Genomic DNA, 25,203 nt, shown 5'->3' on the forward strand with positions numbered 1-25,203 from the left:
CCCATTTGCGTGTTGGTGCTGGCGTGTCACGTGACCACAGCATCGTACTCACCATACCCTGGGCGGCAATGAGCGCAGCCAGGGTGCTTCTCCCTGAGGTGCCGGGGGTACAGAGTGACAGACGGACCTCCTGGCCGCCCACCGGCGTTCGGTCCATCTCTATTAACATGGCCTCCGCCTGCTCCGCGCTCTCATACTCCACCACGCCGAAGCCGCGGACCGGACTGCCTTCATCCTGAGCAAGCTAGAACAAGGACGGGGGGGGGGGGGGGGGTTATTGATTTGCATGTACATGAAAGGCTGATTAAACCAGGAAGCAGGTTGAGGTCAGAAGCCTGATGTGTGTTACCAATGCTCAGAATAGTCTCCTTAGTAGCTTAATTAGCCTTAAATACCCCTGATGTTTATCAGGGTTGTCCACACGTGAAAATACCATTTGAGACGGGGTCCAATTAAAAGGAGACGGTGCTGCTTCCTCAAACAAGCAGCATTAAACTGGGTGATAATAGATGGGTTTTTATGTTTTCAGGAACACACATGCTGAATTATTCGACGGTAACATGTATGCAACATTCCATCAAGATGGATTTCTCACTTGTGTTTACCTGGATGAATAAAAGAATACTCCCCAGAGGGATTATTACCACCAGCCACGACACCCTGAAAGCGTTTCTCGGACTATTTTTCTTCAATAGGAGGCAAATATTCAAAGCTAACTGTAAATATCTAATATTGGCTGTTGTAGAAGCAACGCCTGGAAACGTCACATTCATTATTTTGATAAATAAACAGCTCAGATGTCCTCAAACAGCATTTTCCCCCCACATCTGCATCAAATCTACAGCTCTCTGCTCAGGTCAAAAAAGTGCTCAAATAAAGTATCCCATTTACACCTGAAGGAAAAGAGTGAGACACAAGATAGCACACCCCCCCAAAAAACATTTTATCTGATTAAAACCTGCAGGAACCGATCATCTTTTAAAAGATAATCAATGTTAAGTGGAGAAGGTTCAGCCTTTCTTGTGTCAGATGGCTAAATAATGCAGACTGGCTAATAGCTTAAAGCTAATGGATGACTTGGGATAACGACAGCGGCAAAAAGCTAATGGTTCATGGTTAAAAAAGCACCCCGTAAACTATTATTGCTCTGAGCTGAAGTCAATTACAGTCCAGATGATTTATGTTAGTTTTCAGTTGTGGTTTTCTCCTCAATTTGTATGAGCAGTAAAGTGAGCTGTGAGGGCAGAACAGAACAATGCTGCAAATGTTAGATGACAGGTTTAAAAATGCACCAGGTAATAAAAGGGCAACATTACAGTCAGGATTTAAAAAGGAAAACGAAATTAATTAATTAATACAAACACAAAAAAACATGTTAAATACACGGATTCAATTATATGATCCAATTAAAAAACTCTAATGAACGTTATTCCTCTCAGTCCGCTCTGTGTTCCTTTAGAGCTGATAGGAAGCACAATTATTATGCTATAATTTTAAAGTTAAATAAAGTTATTTATATTTTACATCCATTTACCCCCATTTATTATCACAATGTAATAATTCCCTATAGCCCAAATGTATAAAAAACATGAAAAATATGAAATTTTGGGTCAATGACAGCTCCAGAGTGGGATGAACAACATGTATGATGTAAAATTAACAGGTTTCAATCATCTAATTAGTTTAATAAGCCGCATAAAGAGACATTTTTACTGTGAATAAGTTCATTTGTTCTTCCTGAAGCTCCTAAACACTCGATCAAGTGGCCCCTCTCCGCTCCTCAGCCACCCACCTCTCCACTCATTCGTTTACTGCTCCCTCCGGTTTGAAGAGCGGGAGGATGGAAAGACGGAGGAAGTGAAAAAAGGAAAATGTATGTGTGGGGGAGCGGGTCGATAGGCTATTATCATCTGCATACGTTCAAAAAAACTGCATGGAAACGACCTGAACCGCTCTACCTCTTCACCATAATAGGAGAATAGGACGCTTTTACAGGCGGAAAAAACAGAGAGAATAAAGGGATGAAGGGAAAAAATACTCCCAATGTGCAGCATAGGAAGAGGGCACAGCCTCCACCGTCACTTAACGGTAATGGATTATTCCCAACGGGCGTCATAGCGATGAGAACACACCTGTAATGAGGGGCGACCCAATCAAGGCCCTCCGTTCAAATGCAGCCAATAACCAATGCGGTTCTGGTCCTTCCACTTAGACATGGAGGGGGTCTGACTCCGGATAATGGGTGCTTCTCCAGTTCATTACACCTATTCCTAATTGCAGCCATGAGTTTTGGAATATGGAGAATTACAGAGTGTGTGTTTTCGGGTTATGAGGTTTGTAAATAACAGCTGCTGCTGGGTTCCTTTGGGAGGACAGCGTTCCCATCCTGAAAAACAACAGGACAGAGGCATTTTCCCAGCGTGTGAACACTCGCCGTGTGGAACGGCAGCTGCGAAGGCTACCGACACAAAGGAAATAATATCTACATTACAGGGCTCCTTTTGACCAGGCTTAAATCAAAGGTCCTTTTGAATATTGGAGGTGTAATTTACTCCAAAACTGTGTCTATCGTGATACACAAGTATACCCGTATCAGCGTGTGCATATAGACAAAGATGCTAGGCTAGCTCTCTGACAGCCCCTGACCCTCGAGTCATGGTCTCCAGCCACCGTCAGAGTCTGTCACTGGGTCCGTGTGTGTGTGTGTGTGTGTGTGTGTGTGTGTGTCACAATGTGAACGGTCACATCAGCTGTCTGAAAACTGGGATGAGGTCACGGCAGGCCAATCGCAGCTGTCTGTGATGAGGGATATGTGACCAGTCACGTGCTGAATTTGAAGCTAAAGCTCGGAAAATAGCTTTAACCTTTATTTTCTCGTTTAAAAAATACCATATTACTAGTAATAAAACTCGTCAGAAATCCTTAAAATGCTGCAAACTGCAGCCGTTTGTTGACCAAAGTGCACAATTTGGTGCCATGTAGAGATGAGTTCCTGGATGTCGCGGTTCTTTCGCCCGTCAGTGGTTTTAACGGCTGGTGGGTGCTCAACGCCCTCGCGTTTGTAATATTTGACTCCGACACGCTGCACAGACTGTGGTGACAGGTTCCAGTTAAGCAACCGGCCATAACTGCCCCGGGGGCGGGTATCATACCCTGGAAGTGCTGTACGTCTCTGCTGTAACGTTCCGCTCTGCATGACAGCCTAACCGAGCCAGACATCATCCCCCATTTGGCCCCGGGAACCTCTGCCTTTATTCCCGACTGTCACCATTAAAGCGTGGACCTCACTCCCATCACGTGCGCCCACAGGCCCCTCCACGGTGATTATTACTGTATTACTTCTTAGACTCTCGGGCAACATTACGACATTTACAGTTGCGAATTACCAGGAATCTTCCCGACGGTCTCCGTCTCGTTCCCATTTGACTTCAGTCTCTCTCAAGCCTGGCAGCGCCCGTGCCCTCCTCCCTCGCTCCATCCCTCCTCTAATAGGTCTGGCATTCTCAACGCTGGCGTCCAACCCTCCTTCCTGTCTCCGTCCTGCTGTCTTTCCATCTAATGCGGTCAACGTTTCCTCGCGTCTCCTCCCCCCGCCTCTCACGGCTGCCTCCAGATAAAGTATTGCCTTGAGGGCCCTTTAGTGGGCAGAAAAATAACGTCACTGAGGGCCAAGGCCGCAAGGTAAGTGCACTCTGCTCAGAGGAAAAGAAAAGTGGTGATATCGTGCCCGGCGTCCAACAGAGGGAAGGTTAATGCAGCGACCGTAAGAGAACAGAGAATAACTTCTTCTCCTCTTTTATCATTGCGCAATAATTGGATGTACTGGCTTAGAAACATACAGATATTTACAATCGCTCCAAAACATCTGAACTCAAATTACAAAGTGGATGTGTGACTGTTCATAAGCAATTAGAGAAGAATAGTAAAATTTAAGAATGACAAAAAAAGGGTGAAGTTTCAGGTAAAGGAACATTTCAGGGTATTAAAAAAAAATCGATGAAACTGTGGAGCAAATATGCAAACAGGTCCCATGTGCCCCCTTTCTTAGACAGGACAAACTCAAAATACCTGCAAGTAAATATTGATGTACTTGGCAACATAAAATACACCTTTTTCAGGCAAGTAGCACAGAACATACTGTAGGGCGCTTTATAAAACACTGAACCACATGTCAATGTCCGCCAGCTCGGCAACTGTGGAACAACGTGAGCTAAACACCCACAAAGCACCAGGGGACCGGGAGGATGTGGGTGTATTGATTTTGAAGTGGGCGCGGGGTGGAGGGGTGGAGCTAAAACTGGAAAAGCACGAGATGAGAGAGAGTCTAAATGGGCATGTGGGGGTGGAGTGGAGGCGCTGCAGGTTGGTGTATAACAAGTGAGGAAAACTACACTCACACACACACAAAAAGACGAGGAGTGGAGCAGCGTGGGTAGCTGCTGGAGGGTGGGGCTGATATCACAGCAGCTACCTTTCACCATGGCAACCAATCAGCATGCAGAGCCCTGAATAATACATCATCACCTCCCGTCCACTGGTACCTGCATCCTGGAAGTGATTTAGCTGGCCCCCATGTTTGTGTGCAACCACTTTTTATGAGCTATTAGGCTCCTGCAAACCTTCCACTGAACTTCCTGTCCTGTTTAAAGTGCACTCACCTGGCAGAAAACAGGCTTGTAGGTCTCACTGAAGAGCTGGGTCAGTTCTTCAGAGTCACACAGGTCCAGAGGCAGCCGGCTGATGCACAGACACTTGGAGTGCAGGTTCTCCTCCTGGCTCAGCTGGTTAACGTCCATCCATTGCACCATCAATGAGCGATCACCCTGCATGAAGTAAACAAGCGGATTGTAAATGCTCAAACGGGAAAAAAAAAAGGACCACAACACCTGGAACGTACCAGCGGGCGGCCCAGCAGCTCAGAACGGGCCCGTGAAGCCGAGTCCTTCTTCATGTATTCCACGAAGCCATAGCCTTTGGAGTGGCCTGTCAGCTCGCTGTACACCAGGAAGGAGCGCTCGATGTTCCCGTAGGCGCGCACCAGCTCCTCGAACTCCTGGGCGGTGAAAGTGTGCGGCAGGTTGGTGAGGCAGAGCAGCGAGTCGGTGGGCTGCAGGGCGACATTGATCAGGCGTCCCCGGACAGTGCTGTGATGGAGGGAGCGGATGGCATCCTGAGCCTGGTCCCCGTTCAGCAAAGTCACAAAGGCTGGAGGAGGGGACATTATGGAGACGGCGACGAGTGGGACAGACGTACAGACGAGGACGGGCGAGGGACAGACGTACAGACGAGTGACAGACACACACAAACATACATTTAAAACAGGCGGGAAGGAACTTGTGCAGAATGCAAATAAAGGGGCAGAAACAAAAAGAAGTTACATGAAAAGCAACAAAATAAATAAAAAAAAACATGAGAATAACAGGAAATAAAAGTTGGGGACAAACGGGCACATTTACAGCCATTCATAAAGACACACAGACACACACAGAGAGAAAGACAACACATTAGCTAGGAAGCCAACAGGGAACCACTATGTAGGGGGATCCACTGTGACACACACATACACACTTCATTTCATTTAAAAATCACACTATGGCTGCTAAAGAGAGACACTTCAACCAAGGTTAAACTTGTAAATTCATCACAACCCTCAAACCTTTTCTTCACGGTGGTCTTTGAAAAGATTTCTGGTGCAACAAGGACACAACATTTTACAGCATTTCTATGACATTGAACTCTAAAGCACAAAAAGCACACAAATACCTAGAAGGTCAATAACACATACATCAGATAAAAGGGGGTTTCAGCCTAAAACGAGGTCAGATGTGCAATAAAAACTCACGTGCTCAACACTAAACATCTAATTCTGCAACACAAAGGTAGTGACGGCAACAGGCCAAAAGGTTTATTCATCCGCGCACTGCAGCAGATGTGAGGGAACCTGACTGAAAGGACAAGCTAGCATGATTCACACGTGTTGCTGTCATTTTGGGCAGCAGCATTGTTCATTGTGAGTCATTAATATGTTGACGGTGGTGAAAATCACCGTTCTCGACTGGAGCCGGTGACGTGGAGCCAGTTATGATTCAGAGTTTGCAGGTAAATGCTGCTAGTTTCTGCATTTTGAGTCCAGCTACGTCCTTTTAAAATCAATTCGCCTCCGCTGTGATGCTGAAGCTCGCGTGTCCTTATGCACCTCTGGAATGGATACGGTAGACTAGGAGCATCTAATGTCATAAAATATATACTCCTGCTTGCTGTTGCTGATCTTAAATCATCAGAAATCGCTGCATAATTAAGCTACAAATGCTGTTCTCCAGCTGGCTGACAAAAGCCCTGTTTGAATTATTCAAATAATTTTTTTTTTTTTTTTTTAAAACATCGACAGCCGGCGCCTCCGCCACTCGTCAGAGGGAGAAACTCAACCAAATGGCAGCAACATGATGGGAGATTTCATTCACAAACAGTGATTACTGAGCCTGGGCTGATCACAGTCACCATGGAGGGCAGGTCAGGAGAAGCGCTTCGCCTCAACAGGGCCAAAATCAAACCTGGCCAAATCTTTAAAATCGCCATATCTAGTCCGGCAACACCAACACAGCTGTCGGAGAATCTATCCGCTCTCAAACACGGAGCGATGCGTCGCTGCATTCTCGTCCGATAACAACTGGGAAAGTGTGTAAATGCGACAGGATTTCCAGGTTCGGCAGAGCTTAATTTCCCTCGTGTGCTTCATTAATCCTCCACAACATCACACTTGTCCATCTTCAAAGGTATTAGAGCTGGATCGGACGTAGTCCGAGTCAGACTGGCATGACCGTGCAGAAGGACTTGAGATCTGCTGGATGGACATGAGGCCGACACAGGAAACCCGTCTAACTGAGCTGTGCTGCATCTGCACCCCTACTGCCTGACCCATCAAGTGCTGTCTTCTGATGACTCCTCCACCCAAATCTAATACTGTCACACACACACACACACACACACACACACACACACACACACACACACACACACGACCAGTAATGGATCTCTTAGGCTAAACTGAGGGTCTAATCTGGTTTAAACCTGCTAAGTACGCTGCCCAACATCAGGCATTACAAGGAGATGGAGGGAATATGGTTTCATCTTTTTTCAGAAGCCCCCCCCCCCCCTCTCTCTCTCTTCTTCTTGTCTCCAACAGGAGTCAGAAAGCTGGGGTGGACTTCAACCGCCTCAGCCCTTTTTTCCATAATTGAAAGAGAGAATGCGATTAGTTCACAAAATAACCTTAGAATTCAGTGAATGGCTATCAACTGATCGTTGTCAAAAAAAGAGGAAATGTGAATAGCAAAAAAAAAAACCCTACAAAAGTACCAAAGCCATAATTACGGGTCTGTGAGCGTCTCGATTATTCCCCACGTTCTGGTAACGAGCGTGTGGTGCTTAGAAAGAAAAGAATGTGGTCTTGAAATCACTTTGAAGGCTGTAATTCTGCTGCCATGTTCCATGTCGAAGGAGCTAATTAAAATCAGGGGAGTTGAAAATGGCACCGAGGACCCCTGAAACTCACAGGGCTGCTCCTCCTGCTGGGTGGAAGTTGGTGGTGTTGTTTCCTCTCAGCCCCCGGGCCTATGAATGGCTCAGAGTGAGGAGGGGGGCTCACAGGATCATTTCAGCTGCCTGATGGAAAAATAGCCTTAATAATCAATCAAGCAGCATCTAGGACCCACCCAGCAGCGGGCTTCTGCTGCAGCTCAGACTAACCTCCCACAGCCCCAAATAATACGAATATGGACAAATCTGACCAACATCAGTGGAGAAGTTGTCCATTCTCTATCTGCAAAGGTCATGGTACGACACCTCCTTCAGCTCTGTAGCAGGGAGGCGTAATGACGTCAGAGCATTCTAACTAGATTTGAACCAGAGAGGACGGTTCTGAGGAATTACATCACTATTGCAATTTCAAGCCCAACAAAGTTACTTGTGAAGTGAAAGACGAGCGCACTCGCACGCCACGCTCGCCTCCATTTCCTCTCCCTCTCAACCGGCTGAGAGCATCAAAAGATGTCATTTGTGCGGCTTTTCCCAGCTTTCGTTCTTCAGATGTAGCTTTTTAAATTACTGACAAATAATCAAAAATCACGACCCACAAAAGCTTTTAAGCATTTTTAGCCCAATTACAGTATATTTGATTTGCATTAGTATGATGTTAATGTTAATATCAGATGTTCTGAAATCATGAGCATCGAACAATCTGATAGTTGGAGTAAAACACGACAAATGCTGCTTCTTCGTTTCACCAAACACCAGCAGACATGAGTGAGACCTCTGAACTGGATATTTGAAGGGGAAACAAACTGCAACCACCCACAAATAGGATGTGCAGTCACAAAAATGAACCCCCCTGCATCTGGTGCCATCTCTCACCACTTCCTGTTGCCATCAGTCGTAATATTTGGGTGAGACGGTGGTGTTTTGTGGACAGAGGAAAGATGGAGAAATGAAAGGATGGAGGGATGAGATAATAGGCAGCGCGTCTCGGCAGCTCATCCACCGGCCGCCCACTCGTCCGCCCACGACCGCACCGCTCCCACAGATGCTCCGTCCTTCTAAGAAGGGTTTTTTTTCCATGGAGAAGGTGGATGGATATTATCAACCTCTCCTGGCGCTCCAGCCAGCAGGACTTGGTGTCCATCGTTGGATTATACAAAACAAAGAGCTGAACCTTAACTGTGACCCTGACTCTGAAGCCTACGTGAAGTTGTCTCACTCGGGCGTGTTGAGCTTTTTGAGATCTCCTCGTGCGCTCTGAAATCACCTGAAATTATTCTCCTAATTATTGGAGCTTATTGCTCCGGCTCAGCCGACGGGAGTCACGGTGCAGCGAGCAAACGAAGAATTTTAATGTTACTGCAGGGAGACGAGAGGCACCGCCGTCCTCCTCGTCCTCCCACCATCCTCTGTCTCATCATCCTCGTCATCCTTGTGTAACAACTGGGATTTTTGCTGCTTCATCAGCTGCCCTCGTCGGCCTCATTAATCTCTGAAGAATATAATAAAAATAAGCAGAGAAGACACAAACATGAAGGTATTCACCCACAGAAAGACGTCAGTAGCAGATGACGGTGAAAGGAGAGCAGGTTTCTATTTGACCCTGTCAGGAAAAGGGAAGGAAGATATGAAAGCAATCAGACACCAATTCAGAATCTCGCCGAACCTGTGAAACTTATCAAATTCTCCTCTCTGAGGCAGAAAATGGTCCAGGACACTTGAGCAAAGCCGATATGTTGCATGAAAACAGGTTTCGGTTCTTCTTTCGCTCCATTTGTGCGAGGGTGTCATAATTAGCATGTGCATTCTGTTGCACAAACATGTGCATCAACAGACAAAATCTATTCAGATGAACTTTTCCCATCCAGTTGGGAAAATGTGTCATTCATGCTAGAAGTGAACTTCAGCACGAGCTGGAGGAGTCTGTCCTCAGATCGGGAGACATTTAAGACTTTAGGTGTTTGTGCGTGTGTGTTTGTATGAGAGAGGGGGTGGGGGGGTGGGAGAGAGAAGGTGTGTGTTGTGTCTTATGTAAGAAACAGCTGCAACACCTTTTCGTATTCAGCACTGATTTGCATTTAATGATTCACAGAGAGACAGATGGACGAATGATAACAGGCAAAAGAGTGTGTGGGTGGGGGAAGGTGGGGGGGGGTAGAGAGCCAGAAAGATGGACGGTACCACTGCTGTGACAGTGGATTCAACTATTTATTCTGTTATCACTTCACACAGAAGAATGGTATATGATATCAGTCATATTCAGAAGTATTTACTTCTTCCTACTCCTTTATGAACATGTATATGGAAATATCTGCAAAAAATTGCACGTGGAATTATTTGTCTGTTCTTTCTTAATTATCTATCACATTTATTTAATTGTCTTTATTTGAGCTGGTATGTTGAAAATTAAAAATTCATCATCATCAATAAGAGTAAAAGCAAAAAAATGACAATGGTTGTCAATTGGACCCCTACATTCACACGTGCACACACACACACACACACACACACACACACACACACACACACACTACTCAATCCAAGTCCAATTAACACTGACCAATGTCCCAATGTAAATAATTGTCTGCATGTGCAGAGAAAGAAACCCTCATAGTAGTGATACTGCCCATGATTCTACAGGAAAAGGCTCAAATAAAGTACAATTTGCAGTTTAGATCAACAGATGCAAACCAACCGTATTGGTTAATTTATAAATAATGAATATCAGTGTCAGTCTAAAGCTAAATAATGCAGCTGCTACTGAAGCTAGTCTGTAATGATGAAAGTGAGTTACTCACAGGAGGTGAGCAGAACTCAGACCAACACCTAACGATGGAAGACATCTTTGAGCTTCGTTTAGCTCCATCTTCTATAAGCAGCCAGATTTTGTCTGGTCTTGTGATCCTCTCTGGGATTCAAAGACCTGGACGCACCATAACCAGCCTCTTCAGCCTCCTTCTTGTATCCTCGTCCAGCTGTCTGTCCATCAGTGACACCACATATAATCAGAAAAAGCCCGCAGCTGTAAACTGGGTGTGCTGTCACCTGAACAGGGACAGGAAAAATAAACAGATTTACATAACCCAAAACTAAATTTGGAGCACTGCTGGAGAAGCACCCAAACTTTTTCCTGGTTTTTGGCGAAGGTTCTAGGGGTGGACAAGAGCTTAAAAGGGGGACATTCATTGCCCTGATGCCGGCAACCAGGAAGACACGACAAGAAGTTCAAGCACAAAATACTCCATCAACTCTGCTTCGCTTTCAGAACAAAGGTCCTTCCATAATAAATGATAAGAAGCATCTGTTGAGTTTACAGGTGACACCTTGTCTCTCTTTTGGTTTAAAAACGTCCCTGCTGCCGTCACACACAACCCAAAAGCCATCAGTGCTTGGGCAGCATGTGTTCACAGCTGGACAGTTCAACCGTGAGCACAAAGGCCCCCAGTGAAAGGCTGAATCCCTGGATAACCCCCCCATTGTGCTCCCAGAGCCCTGGTTCCGCAGCTCTGTCCATTCAGTCCACATGGTTCTGGAGCTGTGGCGGACTGGGGACTGGAAGCGGCTGGCTCACAGTGGACGCCTGTTTGGCTGACTGGATGTTTGGTCGGACGCACTGATGCCTGCAGATTCCTGACCGGCTGGCAGACAGCTTCATCTGCCCGTCTGTGGCTTCATATGTAAATGTCTCCCCTGTCTGCCTCTCTGGACGAGCTTTCAGCGAAGAGCTGAGCCATTGAAAAAGTCATCTGTCCAATTGTTGGATGTCTAAAAGGGGTTTTCAATCTTCTATCGGGTGAAGAATTACCGGTAGCCCGAAGCTGTCTCATATCAGCTGTGATCTAAGTAACAACTGGTGGTTAAGATCAGAGAATGACAATGATGAGAGAAGGACATAAAAGAAAAGAAGGACAGAAAAGATGCATGGGATGGTGACTGGAGGTAGAGAAAGGGAGGAAGAGATCTTTTCATTTAAAAGGCCCTGCGTGCATGGGGGTAGTAAAATAAAAACATGAAAACAAGTTGCAAATGTTGACACAGCATCGTTCTCTCTCACTCTCTCTCTCTCTCTCTCTCACACACACACACAAATGCACACACACACACGTAGTGCAGGACAGACACATAAACATTCCCATCTTCATGACCTAATAAGTCCAACAGCGGCTGGTGCGCAGAGCTGATCCGGTCCTGAGGCGCTGCTGCACACTGAAGCCGTTCCAGCCCGACATTTCAATTAGACCAGAGACTGAAGAGCAGCCACTTTAAAACGCAAGAGGGCAAAGGTCACGGCTTCATCATACAAAATGAAAATTCAATAGACTTCCAAGTGCCGGCCTGGAAAACATTTTTGTACTATAACACTAATAATTATAATTCTGATGCATGTAAAGTCTCTAGACTATTTTTTTTTTTAGCTTCCAATTAAAACTCTTCAGTTAAGGGGAGAGAGAGACAAATTCAGCTCCAGGAATACACACTAAGAGTCCAGACAATGGTCAGAATACCAAAAAGATAAATAAAAACACTCCTCAGGTGGGAGGCAAGATCACACCCTGGAAACAACACCGGGCCATCACAGGACACACACTCCCCAAAGGGACAGTTAGGAGACTCCTGGAGGAACTCAGAAGATACTCTCTCGACCACAAACTGGACCAAGAACCTTCACGCTATGAGAAGACTATGGTAACCATGGCAACACTGCTACTTGTCATGGAGGTTGTCACGTCACAGCAGCATTCTGTCTGAAGTTGTGAAGACAATGCAGCTGTCGTCAGATTCAATGAGCACGGAATGTTTTTCAAAATCACGCACGTGGTCACAGGACTGGTCCACATCATCCCGTACGCACGCCTCGGGCCATACATGGCAAACAGCAGATGCAAAGGAGCCGCGCGGGCGTTTTCACGGGCTTCTTTTAGAAAAATAAGAGAGGAAATAATGAGGAAATCGAAAATGGGGAAAAGTGTTGGTTTTTTTCAAGAACTGAGCAATTGAGTTATTTTCCTTTTTGGCTCACAACAATATGAAGGCTGCATTGTGTGTCAATCACAATAACAGCAGCGACTCCACTAATGAGGAAGAGCAATCAATAAAAGCACAGCTCGGCCATTCACAACTTCAACGCAACATAAACATATGGCAGCACGGAGCCCATCCATTAAATTAACATAAATAGCCACTGAATTGTAAAATATCACCTAAATTCTATTAATCCTTTAAATATACTAACTGTTGCATGACAGCTGTAACTGTTATACTGACAGAACTCATGACAGAACCTCCAGCTGCTGTGGGAGTTACATATATGGACATATAGCTGCATCACAACTCATCACATATACATTTAAATCTGTGAAGACGTTGTGCACACTGAACGTGTGGACGAGCCCGATTCCTTTTCATACGTGCTGCATGGAGGCGCACACGTGACAGACGAGAGTAACAACACAGCTGACATTTGTAATAAAAAATGTAAAGTTCAGACACACATGTGTCAAGTAAGGGAGGGTTAGATGAAGGATACACACACACAAACAGTGTTTTCCCCAGATACCATCGCCTTTCCTTTAATTATCACTATTAGTAACAGAATTGTGATGTTTTAACACTAGTAGGTTTAAAAATAATTCAAAGAAAGGAATACATTTTAGCTCAGATATTTACTTCCACCTCTCTCTCTAACCTTGACCTAACTCCTCCAGGACATTTGTAAACCGCCTAGAAACATCTTCGACCTTGGTGCCTTTTTTAGAATTTCCTGAGATAAAGTCCTTGAAATAAAAAGGTGGTGAATCACTAAGGGGATGGGGATTTTATTGAAGGGTGGAGGTGGGCAGGATGAATGCTAGAGGTGGTCAGGAATGCACGGCAGCTTTGGAGCAGAAATAAAAACAGCAGATGAAGGGAAAAGGCGGCGCTACAATAGTTGCCACCACAATAAAGAAGTGCAGCAGCGTCCACAGCCACTGTCTGACGGCCTCGGCCTGCGCCATGCTGGACAGTACAACAGATCCCAAAGGCTGACGCCAGCAGCGCGGCCTCAGGACTGCGGGTCCGACGAGGGTCTGTGTTTTTTCAAACTCTAAAAGCCCATTAACCTTTTGGAGCGGCTGGTGCTTTGATATCTCAGCTGTTTACACCTCCCGTCTTCTGTTTTGAAGCGTTATGTTTCAGCCCCTTAACTGCCTGGACAGACTAAATATAGGCACAATGTAAGATCTCCCTGGAACGAGACCCACTCTGCAGGACGGGGAGACGACTGGAGAAGCCAAAGATTGAAAAAATGCAGCGAGAAGCAACTCGGTTACATATTTAAGATAAAATCTTTGCTGATGGAGCGAATCAGGATAGTTGAAAACAAGGAAGGGATCGAATATTAACATGTGATTTTTGATCTAAAGGCTGTTACTACTATATACACGTACTATATAGTGGTGGCAGCAACAATCACTGCATCAACAACGACATGATAAGCCTTTTACCACGAGCAGCACGTTAGACCTGCAAGAAGCTCGTTATCAACTCTGGGATATCCACGAGCGGCATTTGGCAACACAAGAACAACAAGCGATGGTGACGAGTTAATCTCAGACACTGTAGCGACACTTTTGAACACAAACCAGGCCAAAAGTAACGCCCTGCAACCATGCGTGAAGCACAGCTGACAAAATAAATTAGTCATTAGTTAATCTAATTTAATTAAAGTCATTCTGTTTGCCTAAAAGATCATTCGTTCTACCATCACCAACACACATGCTGCAATTAAATCAGTATACAGGACATCGGCTTAATCACCAGCCCATCACTGCACACACACCCCAACCACTTACACATGCATCCACACACTCACAAAAAGGGGAAGTGAGAGTCGCTATTCATCTAATTTCTTTAGACCACCCACAGAAGCTGGGGCCCAACGTGCAAACTGCACACTGACAAATGCTAAACACAGAATCAAACCTAGAAAAGTTGCTGGACTGTTGCTGACCACAGTCAAACCGTATTAACCAGGAGTTTGATCAATTTGACCAGTAAATTGATGGTCTTTTTTGTTTTGACTTTGGTTTTTCTACCTCATCTTGCACACGACCTCCTGTGGAAGAGTTTGTTATCGTGGTGATGGTCTCCAGACCTTGTGGTTGCATTGGCCACTAGCAAGGTTCTTCACAAGTGTGTTTGTGTCAAAGCGTTTGTGTCAAAGTGTTTTACCTGTGCCTTTGTTGCGGTCGACAAAACAGTATTTCAGCTCATATTCCTTTAGGATTTCATGGACTTCCTATAAACAGACAAACACAAGACTCAGTGGTTAAAATCCTGGTTAAAAATAAAGCTTTCATGTATTACTGACATTTAGATAAAAGGTTAGCAAAGCTGACCATCAGCACTTTGTTAAACATCAACAAGTGCACACATTGAAAAAGTTTGAGGCCCAAGACTTTATGGAGACGGTCCAGGCAATGTGGGCAGGACAAGAGCCAAACCTCTCAATCAAGGTTCAGTTACAAGTCTGGATTTCTGAGCGACAAAGAGCGATGAACCGATCCCGACCTCTAAGGACTAATGTTGACACAGTAAACTGGCCGCTGCTAGGAGATGTGAGGGCTGAGTCTCAAGGCTACAGATAAGGTTAGCTCTCATTAAGCACAAAAAACCAAAGCTGGTTTAACCAGGAAATCAAGGCTAAAAAGCAACCGCGCAGCAAGAGATCCCCTCGTTGCCACAGGGTGCCTTCACTCGACGATGCTAACCTGTTGATCTTGCAGTCTACGCTTCCCCAATGTATAGATGTACGCTGCTAAAACACCCCGAGAGTCTTAGTCTCTAAAGTTTATGGCAGTGAGAAGGTCACCGGTGTAAAGCAATTACTGTCAAGTACCGTGTGAAACAGGAAGTCTACGGAACGATGCACATCAGCGAGGAGCTTCACACTCTCTCATTCCTTTTATTCTCAATACTTGAAAAATGTCCCAATCGTGACCTGTGTGTTTGATGGAAGTTCAATCAATCTGTTACGTATCCCCACGACATTTCTGGCAGGACAGGAAGCAGCACCTGATGCAGGTACAATAAGCCCCTTTTTGTATTGTTCCCATTTCATCTCTACTGCGCCTGAGATGTTTTAATATGCGCCTTCATCCCTTTTTCCTTCGCTCTATCCACCACCCAGCCCACTCACACACGTCACGTGTACGCCTGTTTCATCTGCATGTGGGCCCGGCAAGGCCGCCCACACGGGGTCAACTCCCTCGTCCCTGAAACGCAGAGCAGAGCAAGCTGTGCTCGCTGATGGAGGCAGGGAGAGAAGGAAGGTAGAAGGTGCTTTTATTTGGGACTTTTAAGGCCTTTTCAGACCGAGTGTACTCACATTACAGGGGCGCAACGAGGGCCACTTTGCTCAAAGCAGTGAAAAAACCTTCACCAGGGACATAAACGCTGCACGTTGTGTGTGGCTGTCACATTCCATTATAAATGAATTTGTTTAATCTCAGGAGGAGGATTTAAAAAATGCCCGTCTACTCAATAGTATACTGGTTAACTCATATATTTGTGTATATTCTGATGCAGTCCTTAATGAAAGAGGAAATAATAGCAGCAATATTCATTAAGAAGGTCTATAAAGTGTGTTCCTCAGAGTTGATAGTTGATGTTTGAAGCTCTTGTGAGGCATTAATCCAAAAAGCATATGTGATTATAATAAAAGGCTGCAGGGAATTTAACAACTCTAATGCAATAAGACAACAAAACAGGATTTGGACAAAAGTACATAAGCCTGTTTGGAAGTGTGGGGATTTACCGCCGACTTGAGCCTTGCTTCATCTTGTGGAGCTTCACTTCCCCCCCCCCCCCCCCCCACCAGCACCACCACCACCACTTTTGCTTTTCCCCCCACCGCGCGTTCTTTCTTTTCCGCACAGCAGATTTGTGACATTTAAAGCTGCGCTTTCACAAGAAAGGCAAAAACAACACTTTATTCTCTCGCTCCAAAAAAATAACAACATAACAATAGTTTAACAAATAGCTTTTTCTCCCGTTTTTTTGTGGTTAAGAGACAGTTTTCTGCAGATGATTCAAGAGCTGAATGAAGCTGACTTGTTATTCTCTGTCTGAAGGACCTTTAGGAACGTTGGCAGCGTCAAACCCTTTCTGATAGGGCAATTTGCCAGCTGAGCACACCAACACCATTAAAAGATGAATATGTTGCAGGTTGGTTCTTTCAGAAACCATGTTTTAATAATGTTTTACGTGCACAACATCCCGTCCCCTCAAATCCCTCTACGCTCTTTCAACAGCTTCCTAATTAAGAGCGCTAATAGGTAAAAGTATTTCCTGAACAGCAGAGGGGCTCTGAAGGAGTGTGGTGATAAAAGAAATGCTCGCAGAATAAACCTACAGATGTACGGCCATTAAGATGTCCTGCCTACAGCCGATTTCAAATGGAAACACACCGTGCGCAGCCTCGTGCGCTGGTGTGTCAACAGCAAACTGCTCTCAGACGATCAACGTTCATCAGGAGAAATTTAATCACAAGGACTGCTAATTAATGGTCACAACCTGCAATACTTGACCTGGACAAGGTCACCAATCCATCATAAGCCACATGCACACACACACACACACACACACACAGACACACACACACCATACATTGATTCATTTGAGGCTATTCACAGTCTCAAATCATGTGACAATATGCAAATTCCAGAGAACTTAAATCTGTTGTTCTGTGGAGAACAGCTCCTTTACTGGCTGTTCGCGGTGTCCCCCAGGTGTTTGTATTGGGTCCACTTCTCTTTAATATCTACCTTGAACCCTCCAGGCTAATTCTTTGTTACCATGGTGAGTTTCACTGATGACACTACCCTCACCTCTTTCGGAAAACCCACATCCCACGTCCTTCCACTTCTCATCGTTCCCACTTCACGCCTCGTTACTATTCAGCAGCATCGCTCCGGGAATTCTGAAGAGCTTTCGCACACATTTGACAATTCAACGCGATTTGATTATTCAAATCACACCTCTCTCCTCTTAATGTTTTTATGGTATACAGTTGTTTATAACCTCTTTCTCTACTGAGACAACACTGCAGTGAGGATAGCTGACCCAGATTAGCAATTCTGCCCGACTTCAAATAAAAGGCAGAGTGAGAAGAGAAGGTTTTATCCTCACTTTGAATGGTCTACCTCCGTGTGGCCATCCTTCTGTCTTTATGTCTGTTCTCTTTATCTGCCTTGTTCTTTTTGTTTCGCTTCGGTGAGCGACGCTAAACTGTGATGGAGGAGGTGGGTCCCTGTTCTGCTACACAAACACAAACCTCCGAGTTTACCTGCGGATTGAGGCCATTTCTGCTGTCGTGCATGACCTTTGAACTTTCCCTGGGGTTTTGTTATACATATACATTAAAGTTGACACTTTACTGGGTTATAATCTGTCATCTTTGATGTGCTGCAGCAGAAAAATGACACCACAGACACAAGAGCTCAGAGGCCTCGACGCTTCTCCTGGAAGAAGCATCAACAAGGTGAAGCTTACAAAAGCAAATCATCTAGATAACTAAAAGAAAACTAAATTGTAGCCAAAATTCAGATACAAAGCAGAAAGCTTCAAAACGGCATCTACATATGCTGAGGTGGACCAACCGAATGAAGACCCAGAAACCCCCAGAACCTTCTGTCCTTGGACGATCTGATGGTGATTGAACGCTGCAGAGAATTACTGAGAGGAGCCGTTTGACAGGAGGGCTTGAAAAGGGAGAAATTCTCTTTGTTTTTCCATAAAGGCTCACAAAAGTGACTTTTATTGCCACTTCTTTTTCTATGACAGAATGACAGTTTCCATTGTTCTCCAGGAGTCTCCTGCAACTGATTTGTCAGCTGCAGCATCATCACCACCACCACCACCACCACCACCATCATCATCATCATCAGGAAGGATGTGCCAAATAAGCAGATGATTGTGGGCGTTTAATGCGACGGAACAAAGGTGGTAGGACATTTATGGGATGTGCGCTGAAGTCACAAAGGGCGAGGGAGGAAGGACGGGAACTCATTAGTCATTTCCTCTGAAGCAGCACCTGAGGTGACCGTAGCCAAAGATCACAGCTGGATCAGCTCATCTGTCGTGCGCTTGTTGCACATGATTCAGATTTACTAAGAGGAGGGTTACACAGTCATACTGTACGTGCACGGTCCTCCACAGTTATCAGAGCACCGTGGTCTGTCAGCTCATTGTAGACAATAACACTTGGACAGAACAGCATCCACCATTACTCATCATTAAAACAATCCAACCCTCCCAGAGCAGCATGTCAATGATGGTACTGGGTCGCGGCTAATTAATGCTAATTAATGCTAATAATGGCCAAATGTTCACGTGGAACTTTGGAATCTGAATGTGTGCAACAAATGTCCACATGTAACATCATGATAAGCAACTATTACGGGCTAAATGTTGTTGGGAGGACAGGTGGAAAAATGGTGACCGTGTCCTCGTCTGAAGGACAAACAGGCCGACGATGTGCTTTAAAAACCAGTCCAACACACTTTTTGCATTTGCTTGGTTAAGTCAAATATTAGATTTGATCTCTTTCTTTTCGCATCTTTACGACATTCACAAACTCTTAAATGTCTTAAATGAGTAAACCGTTAAAGATCGAGGTTTGGTTGCTCGTTTCCTCCTTGATCTTATTTCAAAAACTGGGAACAGTAAGTGATGAAGGTGAGCCAGGCTCTCCAGTCTACACACACACACACACACACACACAGACACACAGACACAGACACACACACACACACACACACACACAGCATGCAAAGCAGGAGGAGGAAGTGGGAGGAAAGGAAACAGCTTGAGCACACATTTACATGGATTTGTGTTAATGTGTCTACTTGCACACACGCACGCACGCACGCACACACACACACACACACACACACACACAGACAAACACACACCATCCGTTAATATAGTGTTCAAGACTTTTAAATATTCTATTGTCAGACATCAAATATAACGCGTTTTTTATAGTGTGACGTGACTTCAGAATGCTGATTCCTGATATTTTTGCTTGTTTGTTTGATCGTGTAGCGCTTAAATATTCATATAACTATTGATGGTGGACGTCTCTTTATCAGCCAGGGTGGATGGGTTGTATAGGTGCTGTATAGGTGTTCTAATCTCTGGTTACTGCTTAAGTTCTCCCTCTGCTGGGGGTCTGCAGTAAAGGAAAAAACTCCTCCCCCATGTTTCTTTCCTTGGACTTAACTGAAACATGCAAGATGTCAGGTTTGTTTGAGCATCTATCTCACTAACGTACAGATGCATTGTGACGCAGTGAGAAGAGGGTGAATTACTCCGAGGTCTACCTGCCATTGGGTCTGTGGTCATGTGGGCGGGACCTCATAGACGTCTGCTGACTTCCAGGATTCATTCGCTGAATCCTTACTAACATCACCCAGCCAGCCATCAGCAGGAGGGTCCCCCTGGTCCCCCTGAGCCTGGTCCTGCTCCAGGTTTCTCCCTGTTAAAGGGGAGTTTTCCTTGCCACTTTTGCTTGTTGGGGGTCAGGCCATTGGGTTCTGTAAAGCGCCTATGGACAATTTGGATTGTAACAGACACTATATAAAGATTGATTGGTTGATTTAAAAGGTCAAAAAGGCTTCAGTCTGGGAGGGAACGCCGAAGGTCCCATCATACATCCAAAGGATCTTCTTTAATTGTGCTCTACTGTAATCCACGTGCTCTTTCCTTTCCTAGAACCCCCCCTCCCCTTCATCTTTCCCATCCCCCCGCTCCTGGCTGAGACGTCCGCGGGGCCATATATCTGACACAGCACCATCGGCTCCATGCACTCACACATAGGATCCAGAGTGTAATCCAGTTTCCACTAATGGTGTATGAGAGCAATGAAAGGTGGAGACAGCTGAGTGCATCAGACACATGACGAGCACTTTCCCTCATCCTGAACTTTGGTTCCGGGGAAGATGCTGTCCTGTCAACATGTGGATTTTTCTTGATAAGCTACAATGGTTCTGATTATGCTTATTAGTGCTTTCCCCTGATTACTGTTCGTGCAAAGGAGTGAATAAGTGACTTAGAACATGCTGCAAAATGCAAATTGGATCCTTTCAAATTGAATTTTTGATCCAGTCTTCTGAATTATTTGGAAACTGTATCGACTTGATAAAAATCCTCATCTAAAAACAAAAAACACTGAAGCTAGTTTCACTATTGGATTGAGGACTGTGATGTAATTTAATATGTGGAATACTTAAAAACTCTTGTGATGTTTAAACGGCAGAGAAAAAAAGAAAAACGAGTTTTAAAGCATTAATATGGAAGAATTGGTGAAGCATTTTGAGCAGTATTCGCTCGCCATCATCGCTCATCTAAACCAAATGCCCCACCCCCTCTCTCTCTCTCTCTCTCACACACACACACACACACACACAGATTTCTGATTCTGATATTTATGCCCTTTCGGTCACATTAAAACAGGAGGATTGAGCAAGATGTTTTCAAGAAATAAGGGGAATCGTGCGTTTTCATTACTTGTAAACATGAAACCTGGTTTCAGGACATTAAACATGACGCCATTTGTAAACAGTGTGGACATAAAAGGGAACTCAGCCTTGAAATGATGATATTAGTGGAGGTTTTCTGTATAATTGTTGTATGAAAATGCACATGATGCCTACAGCTCACGGCTCAGAGGAAAAGGAACTGGTCTTGGTTCAAATGGGCTGGGACGCCTCCTGAACAAACCCCCCAAGCCCCATCGCACCCTCGGATGCAGTAAAGTGCCCCTGCACCTGTGTGTTCACTACTGGTGTGTAAAGGCTGGGTTAAATGCAGAGTTTGAAGCCATTGTCACTAATTAGTGCGCTTATGCAAATAGTTCACATTCTCTACTATTTCTAAATGACAAGTGGCTGCTAAACACGTGTCCATTTAAATTCGAGAACTGTTCGATAAGTTGTTTTTTTTAAATGTAATTCTAAATTTAAATTAATCTTTTTTTTAATGTCAGCCAACCGCAGAAAAAGTGGTAAGATGCGTGCAAACCAAACCCGACCTTTCCATCTTTCCTTTCCATAAAAATCTGCAGCCAAAGTGAAGCCCGCTACTTTTCCTCCAGTTTTCCCAGCACAAACTACCTGGTTGGTGGTGTCGGGGGGCAGGTTCTTGATGAGGATCTTCCTCCTGTTGCTCAGCTCCTGCCGAGTTTTGGCCAACCTCCGCTCGATCTCCTCCGGCTCCAGGTCCGGCAGGTCGCGGAGGCTTATCCCCGAGTCGGAGGGCTGCGCTGCGGCCGCCTCCTCATCTTCTGGCTGCCGACTCTCGGGACTGTCCATCTCCGGGGAAAGTGCGCTCTCCCCGGCCAGAGAAGAGTGAACGCTCGGCGGCTGGATGGAGGAGGCTGCCGCCATCTTGGGTAGCTGCACGGAAAGTGTGTGTGCGTGTGTGTGTGTGTGCATGTATGTGTGAGAGAGAGCGAGAAAGAGAGAGAGAGAGAGAGCAGGTGTGGGAGGTATAAAAGTAAGTAAAATAACATAATAACAGCTTAAATCAATAGTTCAGATTACGCATCATCTAAAATAACGCATTGGTTATTATATCAAATATATTTTAACTTCTTCCTTCCCCGTATAATGAAGCATTTCCTCACATTAATACGCGCAACATTTTGATTTGGTTTTGTTTTTAATTGGTACATTTTCAGGCTGAACTGCAAATATCATATTTGATGCGTAAATTGCCAGTTAATGGCTCACCAGGGTGGAGGTCCACCTCGGGCTCCTGGCGACCCCAACTGTCCGCTGAATGCATTTAAGGTGTCATCCCAGCCAGGTCACAACAAGGGAGGGCTTGTTCCTTATAAATGCAGGAATAGACACCTCGGTTAAATTTAGCAGGAATCTTCAGAGTCTGTAGACGCTAAAATGAGCAAATATTTATTGTGTGAGCGAGTACTAATAAGGAACTGTTCTCTTAGAGAGGAATGGCCAGGGGTCTCCACACTGTGGCCTGGCTGTTTGTGGTCATTTGCTTGTCTTTTCAGATGGAAGAAAAAGGTCGTGTTTTATGTAATCTCCAGGTTGTGGGGATCGCAGCGGATCAGCGACACGTCGAGCGTCTGGCAAAGGTTCAGTACATGATTTACAGTGAATTACAGCCTCAGCTGAAGTTCTAAATATATACATACAGCCTCAAGCGAAGGGGTACGAGGAGGATTGCTGCTTTATTTTCTTGCTGTCACCCAAATTATCCGAGGCATTCTTTTTGTCAAAGAGAGAGAGGGTTCACTGGAAAATATCTGTGAAGCAGCACAGCTTTGCTGTTCCCTGTAATGTGCCCATGAATGGCTGTGTGCCTTCCATCCATTCCACCCAAGTCATCCAGCGAATGCCAAACTAGGAGTGAATCGAGCCGCCCGCCTGCCCACCGTGGGTGGAAATCTGCTCCTGGCAAAAGCAAAGGGAAGAGAGCTCCCCGCCGAGTCCTCACAATGCTTCTGTAGCGTCCTCGGGCCGTCTGAGCCCCTGACAGGGACACACACGCGCCATACCCGCCCTCGGGAGGTGTATTTACACTCTGGTGGGGCCAGAAGCATGTCAGAAGAAACACATCAACCCACTGAAGAAATCTTTAGGATGCCAGGTTGGAAAGGCCAGGAGGAATCATCCTGCCTAATCCAACCTCCTATCTCTCTCTCTCTCCCTCCGTTTCTTTCTCTCTCTCTCTCGCCATCTGTGTGAAGCATTTCTTGGCAGATTGGAGTCCAGACAATGACAGTTGTCAGTGGGTGAAAATGATCTCAACTTGCCAAGTGGCTGAGGCATCACTGCGGAGCGTATATGGACCACTTGAATGACCATTTCAGTCGAGTGTACACTCCTCTCTGGCAGGCACAGGTCGGGGGAAAAGGACTCTATATTTCAAGCAGAATAGCGGACAAAATGTTATTTTATTTATAAATCAAATAGCCTCATCCATCAATTTGAGTCTTCTTATTTCATGTTGCAGGCAACCAAAGACTTATTTGTGTGCGCAGCTGAACTAATGACAGCCTGACAGATTTTAGCCCAAAAGCTCCAAATAAATCAATTTTAGCTGATCCGATCCTGGAATTCCGAATGGAGACATTATTACTATTTTGATTAATCATTAATATTGAATGATTTATTGGTGTTTTGAAAGCAAAACAAAAAGATCTGTTTATTTACTGTTCTGGATACCAAGAAAATAAGAAATGTGAGCTGATGTCATTAAAAAAAAACCTTTAAGAGCCGATGGCAGCCAGAACTGCTCGACTGGAGCTTAAATTACCAGTGAGTGTCAGTAACGGGGGCACGGCGACACCTGTCAGCTGGGGAGGGTTGGTGAAAAAGTCCAGAAAATGAGCACAGTGCCGCTTCTGTGGGCACGTGAAACAGCCACCAGTGGCGCTTTGGCGTTCAGCTGCAGGCAGGAGGTGTCACACCAAACGCCACAAACAAGGAGGGAGCGGTGGAGGCGCGACACCCGAGAGCACGGCAGCACAACTGTCACTATGGTTTCACCAGGTGGCTGCTGGAGAGGTGAGAGAGAGTCCTGTGGAGAGCCAGTCACAGTCAGGTTAACAACCAGGATGTCAAATAGAGGAAAAGGACCCTGCAGCTCCTTAACATTTACATTTCATTAAAAAAAAAAAAAAGTCTTTTACTTTACATTTAAATGTCCAGAGTTTAACAGTTCAGACTTCTGATGAGAGGACCTCAAGAGACAATTAGAAATTTGGAAAAGTTTTTAAAAGATTAAGTCATTGATTTCACCCTCACTAAGGAATTTTAGTTTAATAGTTCTAATCTGCCTCATCTCCACAGGCCTTTGACAGAGTATTGATCCCAAAGGAAAGTTCAAGTTTCCGGAGGCATCTGCAGGTAGAGGGTAAAGAACACAAGCGTATAAGAATATCACCAGCTAAGACTAATAAAAAGCATCACTGGAAAAGAATACTTACAATTTAAGATGCACTAATCACTTAATTTTCAAATAAACGTCTCCAGATGGATCCAAAATGATCTGAGGCCTAATTAGACACGATTAAGGAAGCCCCATTTACAGTAATATGACGATAACGACGACATCCTCGCTCCATCCTCCCCCAGCAGGAAGTATTTCAGTCAAACCTGTTTGGACCAGCTTCCTGAGGAGATGAGGAGGCGGCGGTGCAACAGCACGAGGTCACTTTCATTTTCTGTTCCATCTCCAGCAGCAACACAGACGACACGGCTGCCTGGGTACAACAGAATGGAAACGTGGGGCCGCAGGGAGAAGAGAAGTCAGGGATTGAGCCGCAGCCTCTGCAAGAGTTGCTGCGCGGCGGCAGCCTGGGGGACATGAATCACTGAACAGCGGCGTTCTGAACAGACAGCCACACTTGCTTGTCACATGCACGGTTGGATTCTGTAGAGATGCAGGCATCATCCCACTGGGTGCTAAACAATGTTTCCGAGAGAGGACAGTTAATTTGTACCCTCGGTCCCCGAGGCCGACAGAAGCCGGCGCCATATTATTACACGCCTCATACACACATACATTAACTCAACAAGTCAAGCTCAGGTCACCCACACACAGTTGACAGTGGTTCCAAGGTGCATTGTGAGGTCAAAGCCCATCAAACGCAGC

General features: G+C 45.3%; 1 protein-coding gene across 3 annotated transcripts in view; it reads right to left on the bottom strand.

Moving 5' to 3' along the window:
• Positions 1–22,325, bottom strand: part of raver2 (ribonucleoprotein, PTB-binding 2) — a 36,265-nt gene extending 13,940 nt beyond the window's left edge. For all 3 annotated transcript variants that reach the window (XR_003886295.1, XM_029828357.1, XM_011615148.2), the window contains exons 1-6: positions 22,308–22,325; positions 21,690–21,971; positions 14,746–14,812; positions 4,898–5,205; positions 4,659–4,823; positions 53–244 (exon numbers count right to left, since the gene is read on the bottom strand). Coding sequence is in view for 2 of the 3 variants with exons in the window: in XM_029828357.1 (XP_029684217.1) it covers positions 53–244; positions 4,659–4,823; positions 4,898–5,205; positions 14,746–14,812; positions 21,690–21,962 (1,005 nt within the window). In the remaining variant the exon portion in view is untranslated. The remainder of the gene's footprint in view (positions 1–52; positions 245–4,658; positions 4,824–4,897; positions 5,206–14,745; positions 14,813–21,689; positions 21,972–22,307) is intronic.
• Between the last annotated feature and the right edge of the window lie 2,878 nt (positions 22,326–25,203).

Source organism: Takifugu rubripes, chromosome 20 (assembly GCF_901000725.2).
Source record: "Takifugu rubripes chromosome 20, fTakRub1.2, whole genome shotgun sequence".
Taxonomy (NCBI): Eukaryota; Metazoa; Chordata; class Actinopteri; order Tetraodontiformes; family Tetraodontidae; genus Takifugu; species Takifugu rubripes.